At 52.4% G+C, this 22,629-nt stretch overlaps 1 protein-coding gene across 3 annotated transcripts in view; it reads left to right on the forward strand.

Moving 5' to 3' along the window:
* Positions 1-2,141: 2,141 nt before the first annotated feature.
* Positions 2,142-22,629, forward strand: part of BIN3 (bridging integrator 3) — a 55,812-nt gene continuing 35,324 nt past the window's right edge. The window contains exons 1-2 of one of the 3 annotated variants that reach the window (XM_056508706.1): positions 2,142-2,215; positions 18,413-18,461. In XM_056508706.1, the coding sequence (XP_056364681.1) occupies positions 2,208-2,215; positions 18,413-18,461 (57 nt within the window). In that variant the 5' untranslated portion in view covers positions 2,142-2,207. Of the gene's footprint in view, positions 2,216-10,401; positions 10,501-18,412; positions 18,462-22,629 lie in introns of those variants that run through there. The other 2 variants (XM_056508707.1, XM_056508709.1) reach the window with 2 other exon arrangements.

Here is a 22,629-nt window from a genome sequence, read left to right on the forward strand (position 1 = left end):
GCTCCTCCCCGCTGAGGGTGTCCGGGGCTTTGCAGGACGTGGTTGGATCCAGGAGCTCTCCACAGGATGGGATTTGCTGCTCTGGAGGAGCACCAAGAGCTGAGACTCCATCCCCTGGATGCACAGCCAGGAGCTCCTGGTTTGCAGCTGGAGTACAGATGTTCTTCTCACCTCTGGCTGGCAGGAGATGTCAGCCACACGAGTTCTGGATGGTTCTGGATGGTTCTGGATGGTTCTGGATGGCCTGACCCTCATCTCCCACCCCGTGTGGATCCATCCCCACCCCTGGATGGGTGTTCTGGAGGAAGGGGCCACACTCCTCCTCCTCCTCCTGGGACAGGGGGACAAACAGCAGAGCCTCCACAGAAGTTGCTCGCTGAGTGCTGTGGCCACCAGGATGAGGGATCCAGGCTGGTGCCAGCTCTGTCTTGTCCCTGAGGTGACAGTGAGGTGGGGACAGGCCAGGAGCAGCAGCCTGGCCCAGCAAAACCTCCCCAGCCTTCCTCTTCCTCTTCCTCCTCACCCTGCCCACACCTGGATGGGGATGTCAGGGACCCTCCTGGCTGCCTCCCCTCGGGGTTTGCTCTGACCAGCACCCCAAAATCCATCCCTTTCCCCCATCCTGGCACAAAAGTGACTCTGCTGGGGGCTGCCACCCCCCCGGACCTGCCCCCCCCGTTCCTTTTGGGCTAATCCCTGTCCTCACCGGTGTCGGTAACACCTTCCCAGTTTAGCATCATCCTCCCTGGCTGTAATTACCGAGTGTTTACCTCCACCTGCTAATTGATAAAGCCAGCCCTGGCGCCCAGCCCGGCCCCCGCCCCGTGTGCTGGCATGTGGCTGGTGACACCAGCCCAGGATGTCACCCTGGGGTGCTGACAGGGGTCTGGGGGCACCCACAGCTTGGGGGGCTCTGGATGGGGGTGGCTGATGGGTCAGTGCTCAGGGCACGGTGGGTTTTTGGTCACCAAAATGACTTTGCTGCTCCTGTCCTGCCTCCTCAAGGTGGGTTTGGGGGGGTTCTCCCCAAAATTGGGGGTTCCTGCTCTTCCAAAGGTGACTCACATCCCTTGGATTTCCTTGATTGGGGCAGTCCTGCTGCTCCCCGTGCTGTCACCCACCCCAGGGTGTCCCTGGGCACCCCCTGCACCCCATCCCGGGGTGATCCTGGGCACCCCTGCACCCCATCCCGGGGTGATCCTGGATATCCCACCCCAGGGAATAATCCTGGGCACCCCCTGCACCCCATCCCGGGGTGATCCTGGATATCCCACCCCAGGGAATAACCCTGTGCATCTCCTCTCCGTGCCCTCATCCAGCTCAGGGTGCTCCCAGGAATTCCTCCCCCTCACCCACCCCAGGGATGCTCCTGGGCATCCCCCCTGCTGCATCCTCGCCCACTTCAGGGATCATCCCAGGAAATTCCTCACCCTCACCCACTCTTGGGATGCTCCTGGGCATCCCCTCCTCGTGCCACTGCCCACTCCAGGGTGTTCCGGGCACTCCGTGCTCTCACCCACTTTTGGGATGCTCCTGGGAATTCCATTCCCGTGCCCTCGCCCACCTCGGGGATGATCCAGGAAATTCCTTTTCCTTGCCCACCCCGAGATGATCCATTAAATTCCTTTCTCCTCCCCCACCCAGGGATGATCCAGGCAATCCCTTCTTGCCCACCCCGAGATGATCCATGAAATTCCTTTTCCTTGCCCACCCAGGGATAATCCATGAAATTCCTTTTCCCTGCCCACCCCGAGATGATCCATGAAATTCCTTTTCCTTGCCCACCCAGGGATGATCCATGAAATTCCTTTTCCTTGCCCACCCAGGGATGATCCATGAAATTCCTTTTATTGCCCACCCCAGGATAATCCATGAAATTCCTTTTCCTTGCCCACCCAGGGATGATCCATGAAATTCCTTTTCCTTGCCCACCCAGGGATGATCCATGCAATTCCTCCTCCTTGCCCACCCCGAGGACGCTCCACAGCTCCCATCGGTTTAACTCCACCCCCTCCCTCCCCATTTCCAGTTTTTGAACCGAAATCCGACGAATTTCACGGTTTTCTCTCCGCGCGCCTCTTCCGTGACGTCACGCTCCCCGCCATGTGACGTCACGTGGCGTCACCGCGGGGGGTGCGAGCGCTCCCGGAAGGGGCGGGGCCTAAAACGGCGGCACTTCCGGGATCGGCGCGGGGCGGAGGGGGAACATGAGCTGGTGAGTGAGGGGAGAGCCGGGACACCGGGACCGGGACGGGAAATGGGCACCGGGACCGGGATGGGAAACCGGCACCGGGACCGGGACACCGGGAGCGGGGAGAGCCGGGACACCGGGAGCGGGACACCGGGAGCGGGGAGAGCCGGGACACCGGGAGCGGGACGGGAAACGGACACCGGGACCGGGACACCGGGAAACGGGCACCGGGAACACCGGGAGCGGGAAGAGCCGGGACACCGGGAGCGGGACGGGAAACGGGCACCGGGAGCGGGACACCGGGAGCGGGACGGGAAACGGGCACCGGGAGCGGGATGGGAAACCGGCACCGGGAGCGGGACACCGGCACCGGGAGCGGGGAGACCGGGATCAACGGGGCTGGGAGCGGGGAAACTGGGACCGGGAGCGGGACGGGAAACCGGCACCTGGAGCGGGGAGACCGGCACCGGCGGCACCGGGAGCGGGGCAAGGCGGGGAAACCGGGGCACCGGGAGCGGGGCCGGGCCGGGGAAGCGGAACCGCCGGCTCTGGCCCGCCCGGTGCCGGCTCCTCCTTCAGGCCGGGCTGGGCCCGGTGCTGAGCGGTGCTGGCCCGGTGGGAGCGCCCGTGGAGCCCTGGAGAGGTCCCGGTGCTGCCGGGGCTTGGCCCGGTGCTGGGCCTGGAGAGGTCCCGGTGCTGCTCAGGCTTGGCCCAGTCCTGGCCATGTTTCCCTCAGTGCTGGCCAGGTTTGTAACAGTCCTGACAAGGTTTCCCTCAGTCCTGGCCAGGTTAGTCCCAGTGCTGGCCGGGTTTGTCCCAGTGCTGACCGGGTTTGTCCCAATCCTGGCCAGGTTTGTCCCAATCCTGACCAGGTTTCTCCCAATCCTGGCCAGGTTTGTCCCAGTCGTGGCCAGTTTGTCCCAGTGCTGGCCGGGTTTGTCCCAGTCCTTGCCAGATTTCCCTCAGTCCTGACCAGGTTTCTCCCAATCCTGGCCAGGTTTCCCTCAGTCCTGACCAGGTTTCCCTCAGTCCTGGCCAGGTTTGTCCCAGTCCTGGCCAGGTTAGTCCCAGTGTTGACCAGGTTTGTCCCAGTCCTGGCCAGGTTTGCCCCAGTGCTGGCCAGATTTCCCTCAGTCCTGACCAGGTTTGTCCCAGTCCTGGCCAGGTTTGCCCCAGTGCTGGCCAGGTTAGTCCCAGTCGTGGCCAGGTTAGTCCCAGTGTTGACCAGGTTTGTCCCAATCCTGGCCAGGTTTGTCCCAGTGCTGGCCAGGTTAGTCCCAGTCCTGGCCAGGTTAGTCCCAGTCCTGGCCAGGTTAGTCCCAGTCCTGGCCAGGTTAGTCCCAGTCCTGGCCAGGTTAGTCCCAGTCCTGGCCAGATTTGTCCCAGTCGTGGCCAGGTTTGTCCCAGTGCTGACCAGGTTTGTCCCAGTGCTGACCAGGTTTCTCCCAATCCTGGCCAGGTTTCCCTCAGTCCTGGCCATGTTTCTCCCAATCCTGGCCATGTTTCTCCCAATCCTGGCCATGTTTCTCCCAATCCTGGCCAGGTTTGCCCCAGTCCTGGCCAGGTTTCTCCCAATCCTGGCCATGTTTGCCCCAGTCCCAGGTTTGTCCCTGCTGTCCCTGTAGTCACTCACACCCCTCACCTGTGCCCCCACAGCACCCCCTGACCCTTCCCACCCTCCCCCCTCCTCCTTACCCAGGTGCTGCTGCAGGTACGTGGAGAGTCCCCAAATGTCCCCATAAAATCCATGGAAATAAAGCTTTTCCCTTAAAAAAAGAGGAAAGAAGAATTATGTCTTTGGATGAGGGCTCAGTTTGGACACACCGGTTCCTTTGGGTATTATTTAATTGAATTGTATTAATTAATAATATTAGAAATTGATCTGGACTGCTGTGTGTGGTTTCTCATTCTGGAGAGTCCCAGAGATCCAGCACTGTTGTGAGAGGCAGAGGATGGGATGGATCAAGGACTGAAACTTTTCCTTGCCTGGAAGGTTGAGTTCCATGGTGACAATGGAAAATTTTTCGGGTTGGGATCTGTGGAAGTTGTGGTTTGGAAATGTACTGCAATAACATAATGAGGCACACAGAGGTGCTGATTAAAATTGGGCATTTGGGCTGAAAATCCCCATTTGTCCACTGGAATCACTTCAGTTTTGCTTTGCTCAGAACAGCCACAGTTATGGACAGTGTTGGCTGACGAGGTTGTGGAGCCACTTTTTCCTTGGGAATCTGAGGGAAGTGACTCTGGGAGTAGCTTCAGAGCCAAAACGTGAGGAATAAATAATTCATGTGTTGGGTGTGGAATAATTCGGGTGCAGGGCACCCACACTTCCCAGTGTCCATCACCACAACACACGTGGTTTTTCCTGGGAGACTTTGGCTGTTTTTGCCTCTTTCTGGGGAGGAATCTGAGGTCATTGCCAGGCACATGAGGGGAACTGGGGACTCTGGACAGTTCTGAGTCTCTTTTCTTCCCTCTGACGCACGAGGGGCTCGCAGCCCGCGGGGCTCCAGCCTTACAGTCGCCCTCAGTGCTGCCCTGGCTGTGCCCCCTCCCGGCCCATCCCGCCCAGGATGAATCAGGGCATTCACAGGAGGGGGTCAGTGACGTCCAGCAGCTCTGACACACGCTGGGGTCGTGTCCTGCTGGGAAATGTCACAGCCAGGCACGTCCGGCCCTGCTGCCCTGGCACCGCTCTGGGCGGGAGGGTTTGTCCCAGCCTGGCTGCCCTGGGAGCTCAGCTGCCCTGAGCATCTCTGAGACACTGGGAACCCTTAGTGCTGGGTCAGTCCTTCCTTTCCAGGCTTAACTCAGCCTCCCTGAGCACCCTTAGTGCTGGGTCAGTCCCTCCTTTCCAGGCTTAACTCAGCCTCCCTGAGCACCTCTGAGACACTGGGAACCCTTAGTGCTGGGTCAGTCCTTCCTTTCCAGGCTTAACTCAGCCTCCCTGAGCACCTCTGAGGCACTGAGCATCCTTAGTGCTGGGTCAGTCCTTCCTTTCCAGGCTTAACTCAGCCTCCCTGAGCACCTCTGAGGCACTGGGAACCCTTAGTGCTGGGTCAGTCCTTCCTTTCCAGGCTTAACTCAGCCTCCCTGAGCACCTCTGAGGCACTGAGCATCCTTAGTGCTGGGTCAGTCCTTCCTTTCCAGGCTTAACTCAGCCTCCCTGAGCACCTCTGAGGCACTGAGCATCCTTAGTGCTGGGTCAGTCCTTCCTTTCCAGGCTTAACTCAGCCTCCCTGAGCACCTCTGAGACACTGGGCATCCTTAGTGCTGGGTCAGTCCTTCCTTTCCAGGCTTAACTCAGCCTCCCTGAGCACCCTTAGTGCTGGGTCAGTCCTTCCTTTCCAGGGCTTAACTCAGCTCCATGTGGGTCTGAGCACCCTTAGTGCTGGATCAGTCCCTCCTTTTCCAGGGCTTAACTCAGCCTCCCTGAGCACCTCTGAGGCACTGAGCATCCTTAGTGCTGGGTCAGTCCTTCCTTTCCAGGGTTTGGCTCAGCTTCCCTGAGCACCTCTGAGACACTGGGCACCCTTAGTGCTGGGTCAGTCCTTCCTTTTACAGGGTTTGGCTCAGCTTCCCTGAGCATCTCTGAGGCACTGGGCACCCTTAGTGCTGGGTCAGTCCTTCCTTTCCAGGCTTAACTCAGCTCCATGTAGGTCTGAGCACCCTTAGTGCTGGGTCAGTCCTTCCTTTTCCAGGGCTGAACTCAGCTTCCCTGAGCACCCTTAGTGCTGGGTCAGTCCTTCCTTTCCAGGCTTAACTCAGCCTCCCTGAGCATCTCTGAGGCACTGAGCATCCTTAGTGCTGGGTCAGTCCTTCCTTTCCAGGCTTAACTCAGCTTCCCTGAGCACCCTTAGTGCTGGGTCAGTCCTTCCTTTCCAGGCTTAACTCAGCTTCCCTGAGCATCTCTGAGGCACTGGGAACCCTTAGTGCTGGGTCAGTCCTTCCTTTCCAGGGCTGAACTCAGCCTCCCTGAGCACCTCTGAGGCACTGAGCATCCTTAGTGCTGGGTCAGTCCTTCCTTTCCAGGCTTAACTCAGCTTCCCTGAGCACCTCTGAGACACTGAGCATCCTTAGTGCTGGGTCAGTCCTTCCTTTCCAGGCTTAACTCAGCTTCCCTGAGCACCTCTGAGGCACTGGGAACCCTTAGTGCTGGGTCAGTCCTTCCTTTCCAGGCTTAACTCAGCCTCCCTGAGCACCTCTGAGGCACTGGGAACCCTTAGTGCTGGGTCAGTCCTTCCTTTCCAGGCTTAACTCAGCCTCCCTGAGCACCTCTGAGGCACTGGGAACCCTTAGTGCTGGGTCAGTCCTTCCTTTCCAGAGCTTAACTCAGCTCCATGTGGGTCTGGGTACCCTTAGTCCTGGGTTGATCTCTCTTTTTCCAGGGCTTTACTCAGCTTCCATGTGGGTCTCTCTAGTGTTGGGCACCCTTAGTCCTGGATCAATCCCTCCTTTCCCAGGGCTTAACTCCACTTCCATGTGCATCTGTCTGGTGTTGGTCATCCCTAGTCCTGGATTAATCCCTCTTTTTTCCAGGGCTTAACTCAGCTTCCATGTGGGTTTCTCTGGCATTGGGCACCCTTAGTCCTGCATCAATCCTTCCTTTTCCAGGGCTTGGCTGAAGCAGAGACTTAACTCAGCTTCCATGTGCATCTCTCAGGCATTGGGCATCGTTAGTCCTGGGTTGGTCCCTCCTTTTCCAGGTTTGATGGAAGCTGGGGCTTAACTCAGCTTCCATGTTCGTGTCTCAGGTGTTGGGCATCAGTCCTGGGTTGATCCCTCCTTTTCCAGGGCTTGGCTGCTGGAGCAGAGGAAGAGGATGGAACTTCATCCTCAGCTTTGTCCTGCACAGTCATGGCACAAACTGCCACCATTTGGGCTCCTGAGCACTCAAATCCTGATTTTTTTTGTAAGGGAAATCTCCAGAGATTTAAGGGCTGCTGGCAGGTTTTGTTGAGTTGTGTGGGGTTGATCCTGGGCTGTCCCTTGCTCCTTGTGAGCTCTCTGTGCTGCAGGAGGGCTGGGAATGCTCCCAGGAGCACAGGGAATGCTCCCAGGAGCACAGGGAATGCTCCCATGAGAACAGGGAATGGTCCCAGGAGCACAGGGAATGGTCCCAGGAGCACAGGGAATGGTCCCAGGAGCACAGGGAATGGTCCCAGGAGCACAGGGAATGCTCCCATGAGAACAGGGAATGCTCCCTGGGGCGCAGGGAAAGGTCCCAGGAGCACAGGGATCACTCCCATGAGAACAGGGAATGGTCCCATGAGAACAGGGAATGTTCTCCAGAACACAGGGAATGCTCCCAGGAGCACAGGGAATGGTCCCAGGAACACAGGGAATGGTCCCAGGAGCACAGGGAATGGTCCCAGGAGCACAGGGAATGCTCCCAGGAGCACAGGGAATGGTCCCAGGAGCACAGGGAATGGTCCCAGGAGCACAGGGAATGGTCCCAGGAGCACAGGGAATGGTCCCAGGAGCACAGGGAATGGTCCCAGGAGCACAGGGAATGGTCCCAGGAGCACAGGGATCACTTCCAGGAGCACAGGGAATGGTCCCAGGAGCACAGGGAATGGTCCCATGAGAACAGGGAATGGTCCCAGGAGCACAGGGAATGGTCCCAGGAGCACAGGGAATGGTCCCAGGAGCACAGGGATCACTCCCAGGAGCACAGGGATCACTCCCAGGAACACAACCATGACCTTGTACCCACACAGGAAAACGTTCTGGAGGGCTCCTGCTGGTGACAGAGCCTGGATGAAACCTCCAAATTCCCAATTCCTGCACCCAGGCAGTGAGGCAGCTCTGCCTCTCTAGGCTGGGCTTTATCTAGATCAGGACTAGGCTGGTTTTGGGACAGCCCTGCAGATGTTTTTGGAATCTCCTCATCCCCCTGTTCCTCATGTGCATCCAGTGATTCCCTTGGCCATCACTCCTGAAAATGGAGTGGAATGCTGGATTTTACTGTGTCATCCCCTTACTGCCCCCAGTGCCTCAGTTTTGACTTTATAAATTGTTTTTTAAGCTCCCTGAAACAGAAACAGCATCAAACCAAACCTTGTAATGGATGGAGATGAGGAGGAGCTGCCAATCTCTCCCAGAGGATGGGTTTGCACAGCCTCAGAGTGAGGTTGTTGGTTATTCCCGGTGTTTTCTCTGTTCTGGATTTGCACTGGTTGTTGGTTATTCCCAGTTTTTTCTGTATTATGAATTTGCACAGTTTGTGGTTATTCCCAGTGTTTTCCATAGTATGAATTTGCTCAGGTTGTTGGTTATTGCCAGTGTTTTCTCTCATGGATTTACACAGGTTTTTGGTTATTCCTGGTGTTTTCTGTTGTGGATTTGCACAGGTTGTTGGTTATTCCTGGTGTTTTCTGTGTCACCCATTTGCCCAGGTTGTTGGTTATTTCTGGTGTTTTCTCTATTCTGGATTTGCACAGGTTGTTGGTTATTCCCAGTGTTTTCTGTGTCACCCATTTGCACAGATTATTCCTGGTATTTTCCATGTTATGGATTTGCACAGGTTATTGGTTATTCCCAGAGTTTTCTGGTATGGATTTTCACAGATTGTTGGTTATTCCCAGTGTTTTCTGTGTCACCCATTTGCACAGATTATTCCTGGTGTTTTCCACGTTGGGGATTTGCACAGGTTGTTGGTTATTCCTGGTGTTTTCTGTATCACCCATTTCCACAGGTTGTTGGTTATTCCTGGTGTTTTATCTGTCACCCATTTGCACAGATTATTCCTGGTATTTTCCATGTTATGGATTTGCACAGGTTGCTGGTTATTCCTGGTATTTTCCATATTATGAATTTGCACAGGTTATTGGTTATTCCCAGTGTTTTCTGGTATGGATTTGCACAGGTTGTTGGTTATTCCCTGTGTTTTCTGTTCACCCATTTTCACATGTTGTTGGTTATTCCCTGTGTTTTCTGTTCACCCATTTGCACAGATTATTCCTGGTATTTTCCATGTTATGGATTTGCACAGGTTGTTGGTTATTCCTGGTGTTTTCTGGTATGGATTTTCACAGGTTGTTGGTTATTCCCTGTGTTTTCTGTTCACCCATTTGCACAGATTATTCCTGGTATTTTCCATGTTTTGGATTTTCACATGTTATTGGTTATTCCCTGTGTTTTCTGTGTCACCCATTTGCACAGGTTGTTGGTTATTCCTGGTGTTTTCTCTATTCTGGATTTTCACAGATTGTTGGTTATTCCTGGTGTTTTCTGTGTGACCCATTTGCACAGATTATTCCTGGTATTTTCCATGTTATGGATTTGCACAGGTTGTTGGTTATTCTTGGTGTTTTCTGTGTCACCCATTTGCACAGATTATTCCTGGTATTTTCCATGTTATGGATTTTCACAGGTTGTTGGTTATTCCTGGTGTTTTCTGGTATGGATTTGCACAGGTTGTTGGTTATTCCCAGTGTTTTCTATTCTGGATTTTCACAGGTTGTTGGTTATTCCCTGTGTTTTCTGTTCACCCATTTGCACAGATTATTCCTGGTATTTTCCACGTTGGGGATTTGCACAGGTTGTTGGTTATTCCTGGTGTTTTTTGTTATGAATTTGCACAGGTTGTTGGTTATTCCTGTTGTTTTCCATGTTATGAATTTGCACAGATTGTTGGTTATTCCCTGTGTTTTCTGTTCACCCATTTGCACAGATTATTCCTGGTATTTTCCATGTTATGGATTTTCACAGGTTGTTGGTTATTCCCTGTGTTTTCTGTATCACCCATTTGCACAGATTATCCCTGGTATTTTCCACGTTTTGGAGCCGTGGCCACGCTGAGCAGGTGCAATGCAAACACAGCCCCAGGCTCTGTTTTCTTCCCTCTGAATCAATATTGATGTTTTTTTGGATCCCCACGTGGCCAGTGGCAGCGCTCCCCCTTCCCTGCAGGTTTCAGTGATACTGGGATCAGCAGATGAGCACGGGATAAAATTATCTGGGATGAAGCAAGTGGATACCAGGGCAGTGAGTGAGGCTCCCAACACCTCCCTGTCAGAGGAGCTTTGCACATCCCAAAGTTTTTATCGTGGTGAAACTCGCCAGGGTGGAGCAGCTGGGAAGAGCCACCTCCCCTGCCACCAGCACAGGCCTCAGAGTGGTTTATTCCTGAACTAATTGTTCATTTTTCCACCTGTTTTGGTCCAGGTAGCTCCAACCCAGTGCTCTGGGTGTTTCACAACCGTGCTTAAAATGGATATTTTTGTAGCATAGTCAGGGCCTAAAACAGCCCTGCAAAATTCTGCTCGCCCACGCGCCTGGCGTGAGTAATTTTCTTTTGATGGGTGAGTAAAATATCATTATTTTTTTTCATGCTCCTCTTGGAATGGGTGGGAGAGAGGATTCTGACATTATTTTTGATTTGCTTAACACTGACACTGCTCCTGGCTCCGTGCAGGATGCTCCCAGGAGCTCGTCCCTGCACTGCCAAACTTCAGCAAAGGTGCCTTGTTTTCCCTGGCCTGACCTAAAATCCAGAAATTCAATGTTTACACCTCTTTTTTTTTCCTTTTTTTTTTTTTTTTTTTACACCTCCCTTTCCCTTCCCTGCTGCAGTGGCTCAACCTGCCTTAAAGCCTCCAGGTTTGCAGGGATGGGGTTGGAATCCAGGTGGGAATGCTCACCTGTGCCATGGGATCATTCCCAGGGATGGAATCCAGGTGGGAGCTCTCACCTGAGCCATGGGATCATCCCCAGGGATGGAATCCAGGTGGGAGCTCTCACCTGTGCCATGGGATCATCCCCAGGGATGGAATCCAGGTGGGAGCTCTCACCTGAGCCATGGGATCATCCCAGGGATGGAATCCAGGTGGGAATGCTCACCTGTGCCATGGGATCGTCCCCAGGGATGGAATCCAGGTGGGAATGCTCACCTGAGCCATGGGATCATCCCCAGGGATGGAATCCAGGTGGGAATGCTCACCTGTGCCATGGGATCATCCCCAGGGATGGAATCCAGGTGGGAATGCTCAGCTGTGCCATGGGATCATCCCCAGGGATGGAATCCAGGTGGGAATGCTCAGCTGTGCCATGGGATCATCCCCAGGGATGGAATCCAGGTGGGAATGCTCACCTGAGCCATGGGATCATCCCCAGGGATGGAATCCAGGTGGGAATGCTCACCTGTGCCATGGGATGGAATCCAGGTGGGAACTCTCACCTGAGCCATGGGATCATCCCCAGGGATGGAATCCAGATGGGAATGCTCACCTGAGCTATGGGATCATCCCCAGGGATGGAATCCAGGTGGGAACTCTCCCCTGCCCCAGGGATTCCATCCCACCCCATGACCTCCCCTCCTCTCCACCAGCACAGCACCCAAACCAGGATTTGGCTCAGAGTCTCCCTCGACAGAAGCTGTTTGTGATCCGTTGGAATAATTTTTTTTTTTTTTTTTGCCTTTTTTAAATTTTTTTTTTTTTTTTTTTTGCCTCTGAGCTGTGTTTGGAGCGGTTGCCATGAGTCCCTGGGAGGGGGGGAGAGGGGTGGGACGGTGCCTGTGGTTTCCATGGACACGCTGGGAGCACAGTGAGGAGGAATCAGGAGATTCGTGCCTAACCTGAGCCTGCCCTCCTGCCTGCCTCACCTGGGCCATCCCCTCCTGCACATTTTTGGGGTTTCCAGCTTTCTGAGATTTTGCTGTGCAGTGCAGGGTGAGGTTTGGGGGATTGCTGCTGATGGAAAAGTCCTCCATCCCACAGGGAAGCTTCACCCTTGCAGGGAGGGAGGAGAAGTTCACTCAGAGTGAGAAGTGAAGGTTCTCATCCTGACCTCCCTGTTGGGGTTTGCAGGGCTTTGATCCCTCTAGGACAGCTGATCTGATCCCATGGCTGCAGCAACACCTGGAGCTGAATCCATTCCCAACCCAGCAAAGCTCAGGGAAGGACCCAATCCCATAACTCTGGGATGAATTTTGCCTGTGCACAGGTGTGAAGGGGTGGGTTTGTAGAATCCCTCATCATCCCACGTGCCAGAATCCTTGGGAGAGCCAGGCTTGGAGGGTGGGGGTCAGCCTGGCAGCACGGGAGGCTGGTGTCGTCCTGCTGCCTGCAGGCACAGAGAGGTTTCTTTCCGGTGAAGGAATTGAGATTTTTGGTGGAAATTCAAAGAGTGAGAAGCTCTGGCAGGGATCCAGGCTATGCTGGCACTTGGGGTTTCAATGAGAGAGAGAGAGGAGAGAAAGGGAAAAAAAAATCCTGAAACTTTCCACAGGAAGCGGGCACTTCCCACAAACATGGATTTAGTAGGTGGTCTGGCAGTGGCACCAGTAAAAACCAGTTTTGGCCACCAGTGGGACCCTGCAAATGCCACTCATGCCCACCTGGGGCAGGAATATTCAATTTAGGGGCTCAGTGTCACTTTTGCCAAGTGAATTCACATCCAAACTGCCCCAGTTCCTGCTGTCCCTGTCCCTGCTTGTCCATCTGTCTGTCTGTCCTTCTTCCTTCCCAATCCCTGCCTGGCAGCTCAGCATCCCCAGGGGCAGCATTTTATCAACTGTGGCTGAAAATATTTGGTGTTTATCCCTTGCTTATCTACCAAGGGTCTTCTGGGGCCTGATTAAGGGTGGCAAAGCTGATGTTGAGCTGGGAAAAAGGATCTCATCCCACAGGGAAATAATTCATTAATTAACGAATGGAGCTCTGAGCTCCATCCCTGCTGCCCAAGGTTTGATGTCCACCCTAGGAAAGGATCATTCCTCCTTAATTGATCAAAGATTGATTGATTCATTGCAGGGAGTGATTTTGAAATGATTTTGAAGCAGCAGCTCCCCACAGACCTCATCGAGCTGTATCTCCCCCCTGCCTGGGAGCTTTGTTTCCAACTCTCCTGTGCATCCAGAGCAGAATGAACTGCTTTGGTGTGTGTGTGTGGCCCTGGAAAAGCCAAGTAAATAGATGAGATTGCTGGGGAAACTTCAGAGAAAATCAGCCACAGCTTCTCCCACCTTCCCCTCCCTGGGGTTCCTGAGCATCCCCGAGTAGAGCTCGCAGGATTCTCTCCACCCACACTTTTTTTTTTTTTTTTTAATTTTTTTTTTTTTTTTCGTACTTTAAGCTCTTCCCACCCTCTCCCTGCAGCGTTTCACCCTCCTCCCTTTTCTCCTTTTCTCTGAAGCCCCGGCTCGGGGGTGTCCTGGCCGGGGCTGCCCCGCGGGGTGGGAGCGCTCCCTCCGCCCGTGACTCAGCGCTCGGCTCTTCAGGAATCCAGCGATTTTCCAGGGATTTCACACCCCAAACACAGCCCCAGCTTTTCTCTCTCGCTCAGCAGAAACCAGACCAAAAAAAAAATAAAAAAATAACAGCACCAATTCTGGTTTTTCTTTTGGTGTTTATAGAGCCAGGCTCAGCTTTGAGATCCGGGAATTCGGAATTGAGATTTGGGAATTCAGTGATGGATACAGATCCTTCCTCCCCACCAGTTTATTTGTATTATCCTCCTCGTGTCTGTTCTCTCTCTTTTCATTTTGAAGCAAATGGTTGGGATTTTGTTATGGCATTTTGTCCCCCCCCTAAAATTTTGCAGGCAGGGACACAACTCCCAGAGAGACAAAAATTCGGTGCCAGCAGCACTTTTGAGGCGTGGGGTGAATCCATTTGGTTTAAAAGCTCCAATAAAATCCATATCTTCATTTTTTTTGGGTTTTTTTTTCTTCCTTCTGCTCATCTATCTTCCCCCCCAACCACCTTCCCAGAGAATCATATTAAAAGGCAGTGATTTAGAAACCAGGAAAATTATGTAAAATTGTAAAATAGAACAAAAAAAAAACCCCAATAATTGAGGAACAGACCTGACTTGCACAGGGTTATTTTTTTAGAGGTTTTACTGAGACAGACATAATTACCAAGTGGCATCACGATGCTGATAGAGATATTTACTGCTGCAAGAGGCATTTGCAGCACTCCACTGACTTCCCTTTGTTTCTGGGTGAAAAAAAAAAGATTTTTGGGTTTTGTGGTGGGGTGAGGATGGGGAATGGGATGGGACAGGACCCTCTGTGCTCACTCTGCTTTCCCCTCCCAGCTCTGATATCTAATCAATGCTGATATATTGATTTTCCTGCCCCAAATCCCCCTGGATTTCCTATTTTTCCAGTGGACAGCACCACTCTGGGGTGTTCTCTGGAACCCCAGAGGTTGTGCACAGCTAATGCTTTAATCACCTTTTTTAATTCTCCTTTCCCACTAGGAACCAGCCTGGCTCCAGCTCCCAGCTTGTTCCCACCCTGCCAGAGAGTGGCAAACTGGTTTTAACAAAATCCTCATTTTTTTTTTCATCCCTTCACCACCAAGTTGATGCCATCACTTCCAAAAACATCAAGTGACAGCACCTGGCTGTGGATGGCAGGAGGTGCCTCATTTTGGTTTATATTTGACCCACAGAGGAAAACACAAAGGAAAAAAAAAAAAAAATCCATATATTTTTGTTTTCTTCCTGTAAGGCACCACACCCCCAGTTATTGACAGGGAAATTATACAGCAGAGTGGTGTTTGTTTGGAAAAGGAGGGTGATTCACACTGCCACAGGAGCTGGAAAGGGTTAAACCCAAAATTACACCAGTCCCAGCAAAGAACCATAAACAGGAAGTTCTGGAAAAAAAAAAAAAAATTAAATTTAAATTTAAACCTGGTGACTCAGGTTGGCTCAGGGAGGTCACAGGGGGTGCAGGCCTGGATTATTCCTGGTGGGTAATTACAGATTTGCTTTGAAAACAACGGGAAAAGTGGGAAGAGCAAGGTTGGGAGTTTGGATAATTCAGGTTTTTTGCTTCATCTCACCCATTCTTCCATTGCAAACTCTTTCTGCTGTTGCAGGTTGCACTGATAAAAATATTTCCTGGGGGTCCAGCTCTTGGATGGGGCCTTGGGAGTGGAGCTGGTGGAAAAGCAGCAGTGGGAAAAGCCAGCCAGGACCAACACAGCCCCAAAATCTGTGTTTTTATCTCAAATTTTGTGTAGGAACGTGAGAATTTGGGCTGGTCCAGCCCAATTCTCAGACACCTTCCCAGAAGCTCCTGCTGCAAGTTTGGAATGGGATGAAGCTGAGCTGTAGGTGAAACAAAAAAAAAAAAAAAAAACACTTTAATGTCATTATGACCTCAATTTTTTTTTCTATTTATTTAAAGCATCACAACCCAGAAAACGTTGGGAGGTTTTGGCTGAGATGCTTTAACCAAGCAGCACCTCTTTAACTTAATTAAATCCATTGACAACAGCAGTTGAATTCCTGGATTTTCATTATACTGATAGGTGAAAGAAATCCAATTATTTTCAGGCTGCCTGCGTGGCTGCTCCCAGCTGACCCAGCCACCCTTACATATGTTGTGTAATTTATTTAGAGTACTCTTCACATTCAGGTAACCCAGATTTTCCTGGGAATTAGGGATTTTAAGAATGAAGGCTGTGCTGGCAGGTGAGCCTCTCCTCCAGCTGTTGGAGCAGAGGAATCCTTTGAAGCAGCTCACAGCTCCAGACACCAGGTTGTTTCTTTTTTTAATATCCTCTTTCTAGATATTTACAGGCTTTGTTTGGGTTTTTTTTTTTTTTTTTTTTTTAGTATTATTTTATCCTCCCCAGCAGATTTTGGTTTTCTTCAGCTGCTTGTGGAGCATCCTTGCCTTGATTTGGGGTGGAGGGAGGATGTGTGGGGCTGGACTCAGGGGTGCCATGGGGGATCAAAGGGACCCACGAGGATCATCCAGACAAGGGCACTGCCATGGGATCATGGGTGGCACTGTCATGGGATCATGGGTGGCACTGTCATGGGATCATGGGTGGCACTGCCATGGGATCATGGGTGGCACTGTCATGGGATCATGGTTATCACTGTCATGGGATCATGGGTGGCACTGTCATGGGATCATGGTTGGCACTGTCATGGGATCATGGTTGGCACTGTCATGGGATCATGGGTGGCACTGTCATGGGATCATGGATGGCACTGTCATGGGATCATGGATTCCACTGCCATGGGATCATGGTTATCACTGTCATGGGATCATGGGTGGCACTGTCATGGGATCATGGATGGCACTGCCATGGGATCATGGTTATCACTGTCATGGGATCATGGTTGGCACTGTCATGGGATCATGGGTGGCACTGTCATGGGATCATGGATGGCACTGTCATGGGATCATGGGTGGCACTGTCATGGGATCATGGATGGCACTGTCATGGGATCATGGGTGACACTGTCATGGGATCATGGGTGACACTGTCATGGGATCATGGGTGGCACTGTCATGGGATCATGGGTGGCACTGTCATGGGATCATGGATGGCACTGTCATGGGATCATGGTTATCACTGTCATGGGATCATGGGTGGCACTGCCATGGGATCATGGATGGCACTGTCATGGGATCATGGTTATCACTGTCATGGGATCATGGGTGGCACTGTCATGGGATCATGGATTCCACTGTCATGGGATCTTGGATGGCACTGTCATGGGATCATGGATGGCACTGTCGTGGGATCATGGACTCCACTGTCATGGGATCATGGGTGGCACTGTCATGGGATCATGGGTGGCACTGTCATGGGATCATGGGTGGCACTGTCATGGGATCATGGTTATCACTGTCATGGGATCATGGTTGGCACTGTCATGGGATCATGGTTGGCACTGTCATGGGATCATGGTTATCACTGTCATGGGATCATGGGTGGCACTGTCATGGGATCATGGTTATCACTGTCATGGGATCATGGGTGGCACTGTCATGGGATCATGGGTGGCACTGTCATGGGATCATGGATTCCACTGTCGTGGGATCATGGGTGGCACTGTCATGGGATCATGGTTATCACTGTCATGGGATCATGGTTATCACTGTCATGGGATCATGGTTATCACTGTCATGGGATCATGGATTCCACTGTCATGGGATCATGGGTGGCACTGTCATGGGATCATGGATTCCACTGTCATGGGATCGTGGTTGGCACTGTCATGGGATCGTGGGTGGCGCTGTCATGGGATCGTGGATGGCACTGTCATGGGATCATGGATGGCACTGTCATGGGATCATGGGTGGCACTGTCATGGGATCATGGATTCCACTGTCATGGGATCATGGATTCCACTGCCATGGGATCATGGTTGGCACTGTCATGGGATCATGGGTGGCACTGCCATGGGATCATGGGTGGCACTGTCATGGGATCATGGGTGGCACTGTCATGGGATCATGGTTATCACTGTCATGGGATCATGGTTGGCACTGCCATGGGATCATGGTTGGCACTGCCATGGGATCATGGTTGGCACTGCCATGGGATCATGGATGGCACTGTCATGGGATCATGGTTGGCACTGTCATGGGATCATGGTTATCACTGTCATGGGATCATGGATGGCACTGTCATGGGATCATGGGTGGCACTGTCATGGGATCATGGTTGGCACTGTCATGGGATCATGGTTATCACTGTCATGGGATCATGGATTCCACTGTCATGGGATCATGGGTGGCACTGTCATGGGATCGTGGTTGGCACTGTCATGGGATCATGGATTCCACTGTCATGGGATCATGGGTGGCACTGTCGTGGGATCATGGGTGGCACTGTCATGGGATCATGGATTCCACTGTCATGGGATCATGGGTGACACTGTCATGGGATCATGGATTCCACTGTCATGGGATCATGGGTGACACTGTCATGGGATCATGGATTCCACTGTCATGGGATCATGGGTGGCACTGTCATGGGATCATGGATTCCACTGTCATGGGATCATGGGATGTCCTGGGATATGTGGGATCTCTGATCCAGCTCCTGGCTCTGCACAGCCACCCCAGAATCCCACCCTGGGCATCCCTGAGAGTGTTACCCAATCACTCCTGGAGCTCTGGCAGCCTCAGGGCTGTTCCCATTCCCTGCTGAGCTGTCCCAGTGTTTATTCCAGCCCTGGGGGGAAGAATCTTTCCCTAAATTCCGAGCTGCCCCTCCCCTGGTGCAGCCCCAGCCGTGCCCTGCTCCTGTCGCTGTCACAGAGCAGAGGTGGGAGCTGCCCCTCAGGATGAAGCTGGGCAGTGCTGAGAAGGCTCCCCACAGTCTCTCCCACCCTCTTTTCCCTCTCCAGTGCCTGGGATGAGGGGCTGCCACCCCAGGAGAGCCCCTGGTGCCCCCCAAACCCCCCCCAGCACCATCAGCGCTCACACATCCCCTTCTCTCTCTTTTCCAGGATCCCGTTCAAGATCGGGCAGCCCAAGAAACAGATTGTACCCAAGACAGTGAGTAAACCAGTTCCCCCTTTTTAGCTCCAGCCTTGGATCATGTGGCTGATGAGTCAGGGCAGCACTTTGACTCGTCCCATTTTGCAGCGTGTGGGAGGGAGCTGGAGCAGCAGAACCTGTTGCCGCGTGTGACCAGCGCTCGGCTCCTCGTGCGAGGAGCGAGGGGGAGCCCCGTGCTTTGGGATTCTGCTTTGGGATTAGAATTTGTATTTATTTTTTTTTTTTATTTTTTTTTTCTGGGAGGGGTGTGTGTGTGTGTGTGTGAGGTGGGGGAAAAGAGCTCTCTTGGTCTGGCACAGTTTTCCTCGGAGATGGCTGAACGGGTTTGCTTCCTTCCTTCCTTCCTTCCTTCTTTCAGCAATGGCTTGTTTGTTCATCCTTTTGCAGCAGATGGAGGAGGAGGAGTGGTTCAGATCGCTGAATATAACTGTTTCCAAAGAAAGGCTTATAAGCTGAGATGCTTAGTGCTCGGGCGTGAATTAATTTGTGCTGCACAGCATTTGCTTTAAAAGCAAATTAAAAAAGCATTTTGTATTCCCGTGGATTTGAGGCTCCTACCCCAAGTGCTGCTGCTTGCAGCTGGCTGTGGTATTTTCCCTTCTTAAGCAGCTTGGCTTTGCATTTGTCCCGTGCCAAAAAAACAAAAAAACAAAACAAAACCCAAAAAAAAAGCTGTGGAACCTCCCAAGAGCTGGCCCTGAAAACTCACCTGGACAGCTGCTCTAAAAAGGGAGGCCTGAGAGGCAGAGCTTGTCCCTGACCTAATCCCTGCACAGACTGCCAGGCCTGATCCTTCCTCTCCGGGACACTCAGCTAATTCTGCAGGATGCGTGGGCACCTGCCTCCGTGGGGCAGTTTCTCCTTGGGACATGACATTTTCCCTGCAGGCAGAGGGCTAATCCCACCATTCCCTTCCAGGCTGTGATTGTCATGTTTGATTTGAAGGGATTTGGTGCTTGTCTGCTGCCGTGGAGCAGCAATTTTCTGTAACAGCTCCAGACTGTCAGCGCAGGATTTCAGCCAGGCAGGCTGGTGAGATTCCTCCGTGGTTCTTCTGTGTTTTCACTGCCCTTTTCCAGGGGCTGGTGATCCCTCAGGTGAGGCAGCCCAGCCTCAGCTCCTCTCACCTCTCCCAGCTCGTGTCAGCACCCCCCACATTCCTTGCTCCATGACATTTTGCCTTTCCCAGTGTTTCCATCCCCGTTGTCCTTCCAGGCTGGGGCACAACTTCTCTGCTCTGCTGGGCAACTCCAGCCCACCCATTCTCACCTCCCAGTTGAATATATTCAATTTCCTTGCTGCACTTGCTGTTAGGAGGTTTTTCTCCCCTCAGATCAGCCATCCCTGAGCTCAGGCTCCCTGCAGATGAGCGGTGGCACCTTTGAGATCTTCCCTTCCCCAGAGCTGCTGGAATGTGCTGTTCTGAAGCAGTTGGCAGCCTTTGCTTATATATACATGTGTGTGTATTAAATAGAACAGCTCAGAATATCCGGCAGCAGAGGTTCATTCAGCACCCAGAGCCTTTCCAGGCCTTTTCCTTTTCCTTCCTTCCTCCCTCAGCTCCCCAGGAGCAAGATTTTTGTGTCAACAAAGTTGGAAACTGATTTCTAAAAAGCTTCCACTTGCCTTGGGATGATGATAATGATAATAATGATAATGATAATAATGATGATGATGATGATGATGGTGGTGGTGTTGTTCTCCAGGCACCAGATACAGGGAAAGCAGAAAACAGGAAGCCCAAAACCTTGGAGCTTGCTGCCAAGCACAGAGTGCAGCTCTTCAAAGCAGAACAAACAGCAGGAAACCACGGATATCCCCTGGGATCAGGCATTCCATGGTGCTGTGGAAGGGATGGCCTCACTTTGAGCTGCAGGCCCCCAAATTTACCTCCCAGTTGCAGGCTGAGATGCTCCATCTGTGCAGACGTTGGGAGCAGCAGCAGCAGCCAAGGGCTGGGATGTTCCAGATGTTGGGCTCTGGAGCCCACTGCAGGAAGTGGGAAGGTGTGGCATCTCCAGGGCTGCATCCCAAGCCCATAGGAAGGGAAGTGGTTGTGGGTAGAGGATCTCCCACTCACTGAGACCGGACCACAAAAGAGGATGGGGAGGGGGAAGGATGAAAAAAACAAAACAAAACAAAAAAAAAAGAGCAGGGTTTGTTAGGATGTAACTTTGGCTCTCCATGGGGCCTGGGACTGGAGTCAGGAGAGGGGGGTGGCTTTGCTGGGAGGCTCAGCCAGCCAGAGAGGTTTTTTTGTTGTCTGCATGCTGGGGCTGATGTCAGATCTAGGCCAGGAGCAGTCCTGAAAAGCAATTTGCCTGGGCTGCCGAGGAATTAGTCATGACTCCCCGTGCCCACTCGCTGTGATCCTTTGGAGAAGGGCACGGTGTCAGCCACAGTTGAGCTCTTGAGGGAGAAGGAAACCCCAGCAGAAAATATCAGCTGGTGAACCGAGGTGATCTCCCCCTCCCCAGACATGGCTGTGCTTTGTTTCCACCTTAACCTGGGCAAATCCAATTCCAGACAGCATAATCTCTCCCCTCCTCTTCCCTGAAAAGAGCAGCTGTCAGCGGGCTGGGGGAGCTGGGTGGGAGGATCTAATGCTCAGAGAGAACCTGCTGTCAGCAGGGCCACAGGCCCACAGCCCAATTAAACTAATGCCCAGTGATAGGAGTTAAACCTGTTAGAATTATATCTCTGCATGGTTATTGCTCAGCCAGGAAGGCTCTGATGGCAGAGATGTTGTTCCTCCCTCGGGACAGCTCTGCTCTCCTGCTCTCCTGCAGCTCAAGTTCAAGCTGAGGTTGTTCCCTGCCCTTCACCAGGGCTGGGATGATCCAGGCAGGCAGGGAGGGAGGGAGGGGAGCAGAGGCAGCCTCAGGTTTGATCCCATTTGATCCCAGTTTGATCCCATCTCCCTCCCTGCTTCCCTCAGCCCTGCTCTGGCCTGGGCTGACTCAGACCATTCACCCTCCTCCTCCTCCTGAGTCAGCTTGGCAGGGAGTGGAGACCTGAGCTGCCAAACCTCCCTTCCTTGAGTCATCCCAGCAGCTCTGCCCTCCCCAGGGCTGTGGGACAGAGGAGCAGCAGGATTCCACTGCACCTTCCCTTTGGGCTGCAGCAGCCAGCTGGAAATCCCAAAACAATGGAGTAAACCTGGGAATGGTGGGGTGAATTCAAGGGATGCCAGTTCAATCATTTTGCTCATTTTCATTCTCTTCCTTCAATCTTTTCTGGCCAAAGTGGTCTCTGCAAAGGAGGTGCCTCCTTTTTCCCTTTGCCACTTTTCTTGCAGGATGGGGATGTGGAGATTTTGCTGAGTGGAGTGTGTGACATCCCAGATCCACCTGCACTCCTCAGCTCTGGCTCAGACCCATGGGACTTACCTTGAAATTCTTGATGGGATGGCAAAAGCTCAGCAGAAATTCCATCACAGAACAGAATTCACAGCCTAATTCTGTGGGTTTGGGTTTATTTTGGGGAAGAGGGAGAAGGAAACACACACTTCCCTCTTTTTCCCAGGATCCACAGAGAGGCTGAGACCACTGGAAGATGCAGAAATCAGCTCATCTTCCTCCTCCAGGAAAAAACATGAACCCCAGGGGAATAGGAAGGTTCCTCATTTCCATCCCTTTGTACTGTTGGCTTCAGTCTTGCTCCACTGCCTTATAACCAGGGTCCTGCCCTTCAAGCAGGGGGGATCTGATCACAGGTGGGAGGGAAGCCCAGTGTTAGCAAACAAAAAAAAAAAAAAGAAAAAAAAATCTGTGTGAAGGAGAAAACGTTGTTTTATTTCAAAGCTTTCGAGAGCTCGTCGCTCTTGATGTAGATTTAAATAAAAACCCCGAGACGAGCGATTTTTGCATTACCCAGCCCCTGTGCCTGGAAGAATTAAAAAAAAAAAGGTTCAATACAGAAAGCTTGGTTTGATTTGGAGTCCTCAGAAAGAGGCTGCAGAGCAGTGGGATTATTTTAATAATACGGAAACTTCCCTTCAGGATATTGTAATTTTCTCGCCTGTACTTCTTGTTCTCGTTCCTCTTAACGTGCTGATCCTCTCCCAGCCTCTGTGACCATGGAGAGCTGCTGGGAGTGGGAATTACTGTGTGCTCTGCAAAATGTTCCCAGCCTGTCCTCCTTGCAGGGCTGTGCCTCTGCTTTT

This window comes from Oenanthe melanoleuca, chromosome 22 (genome assembly GCF_029582105.1).
Source record: "Oenanthe melanoleuca isolate GR-GAL-2019-014 chromosome 22, OMel1.0, whole genome shotgun sequence".
Taxonomy (NCBI): domain Eukaryota; kingdom Metazoa; phylum Chordata; class Aves; order Passeriformes; family Muscicapidae; genus Oenanthe; species Oenanthe melanoleuca.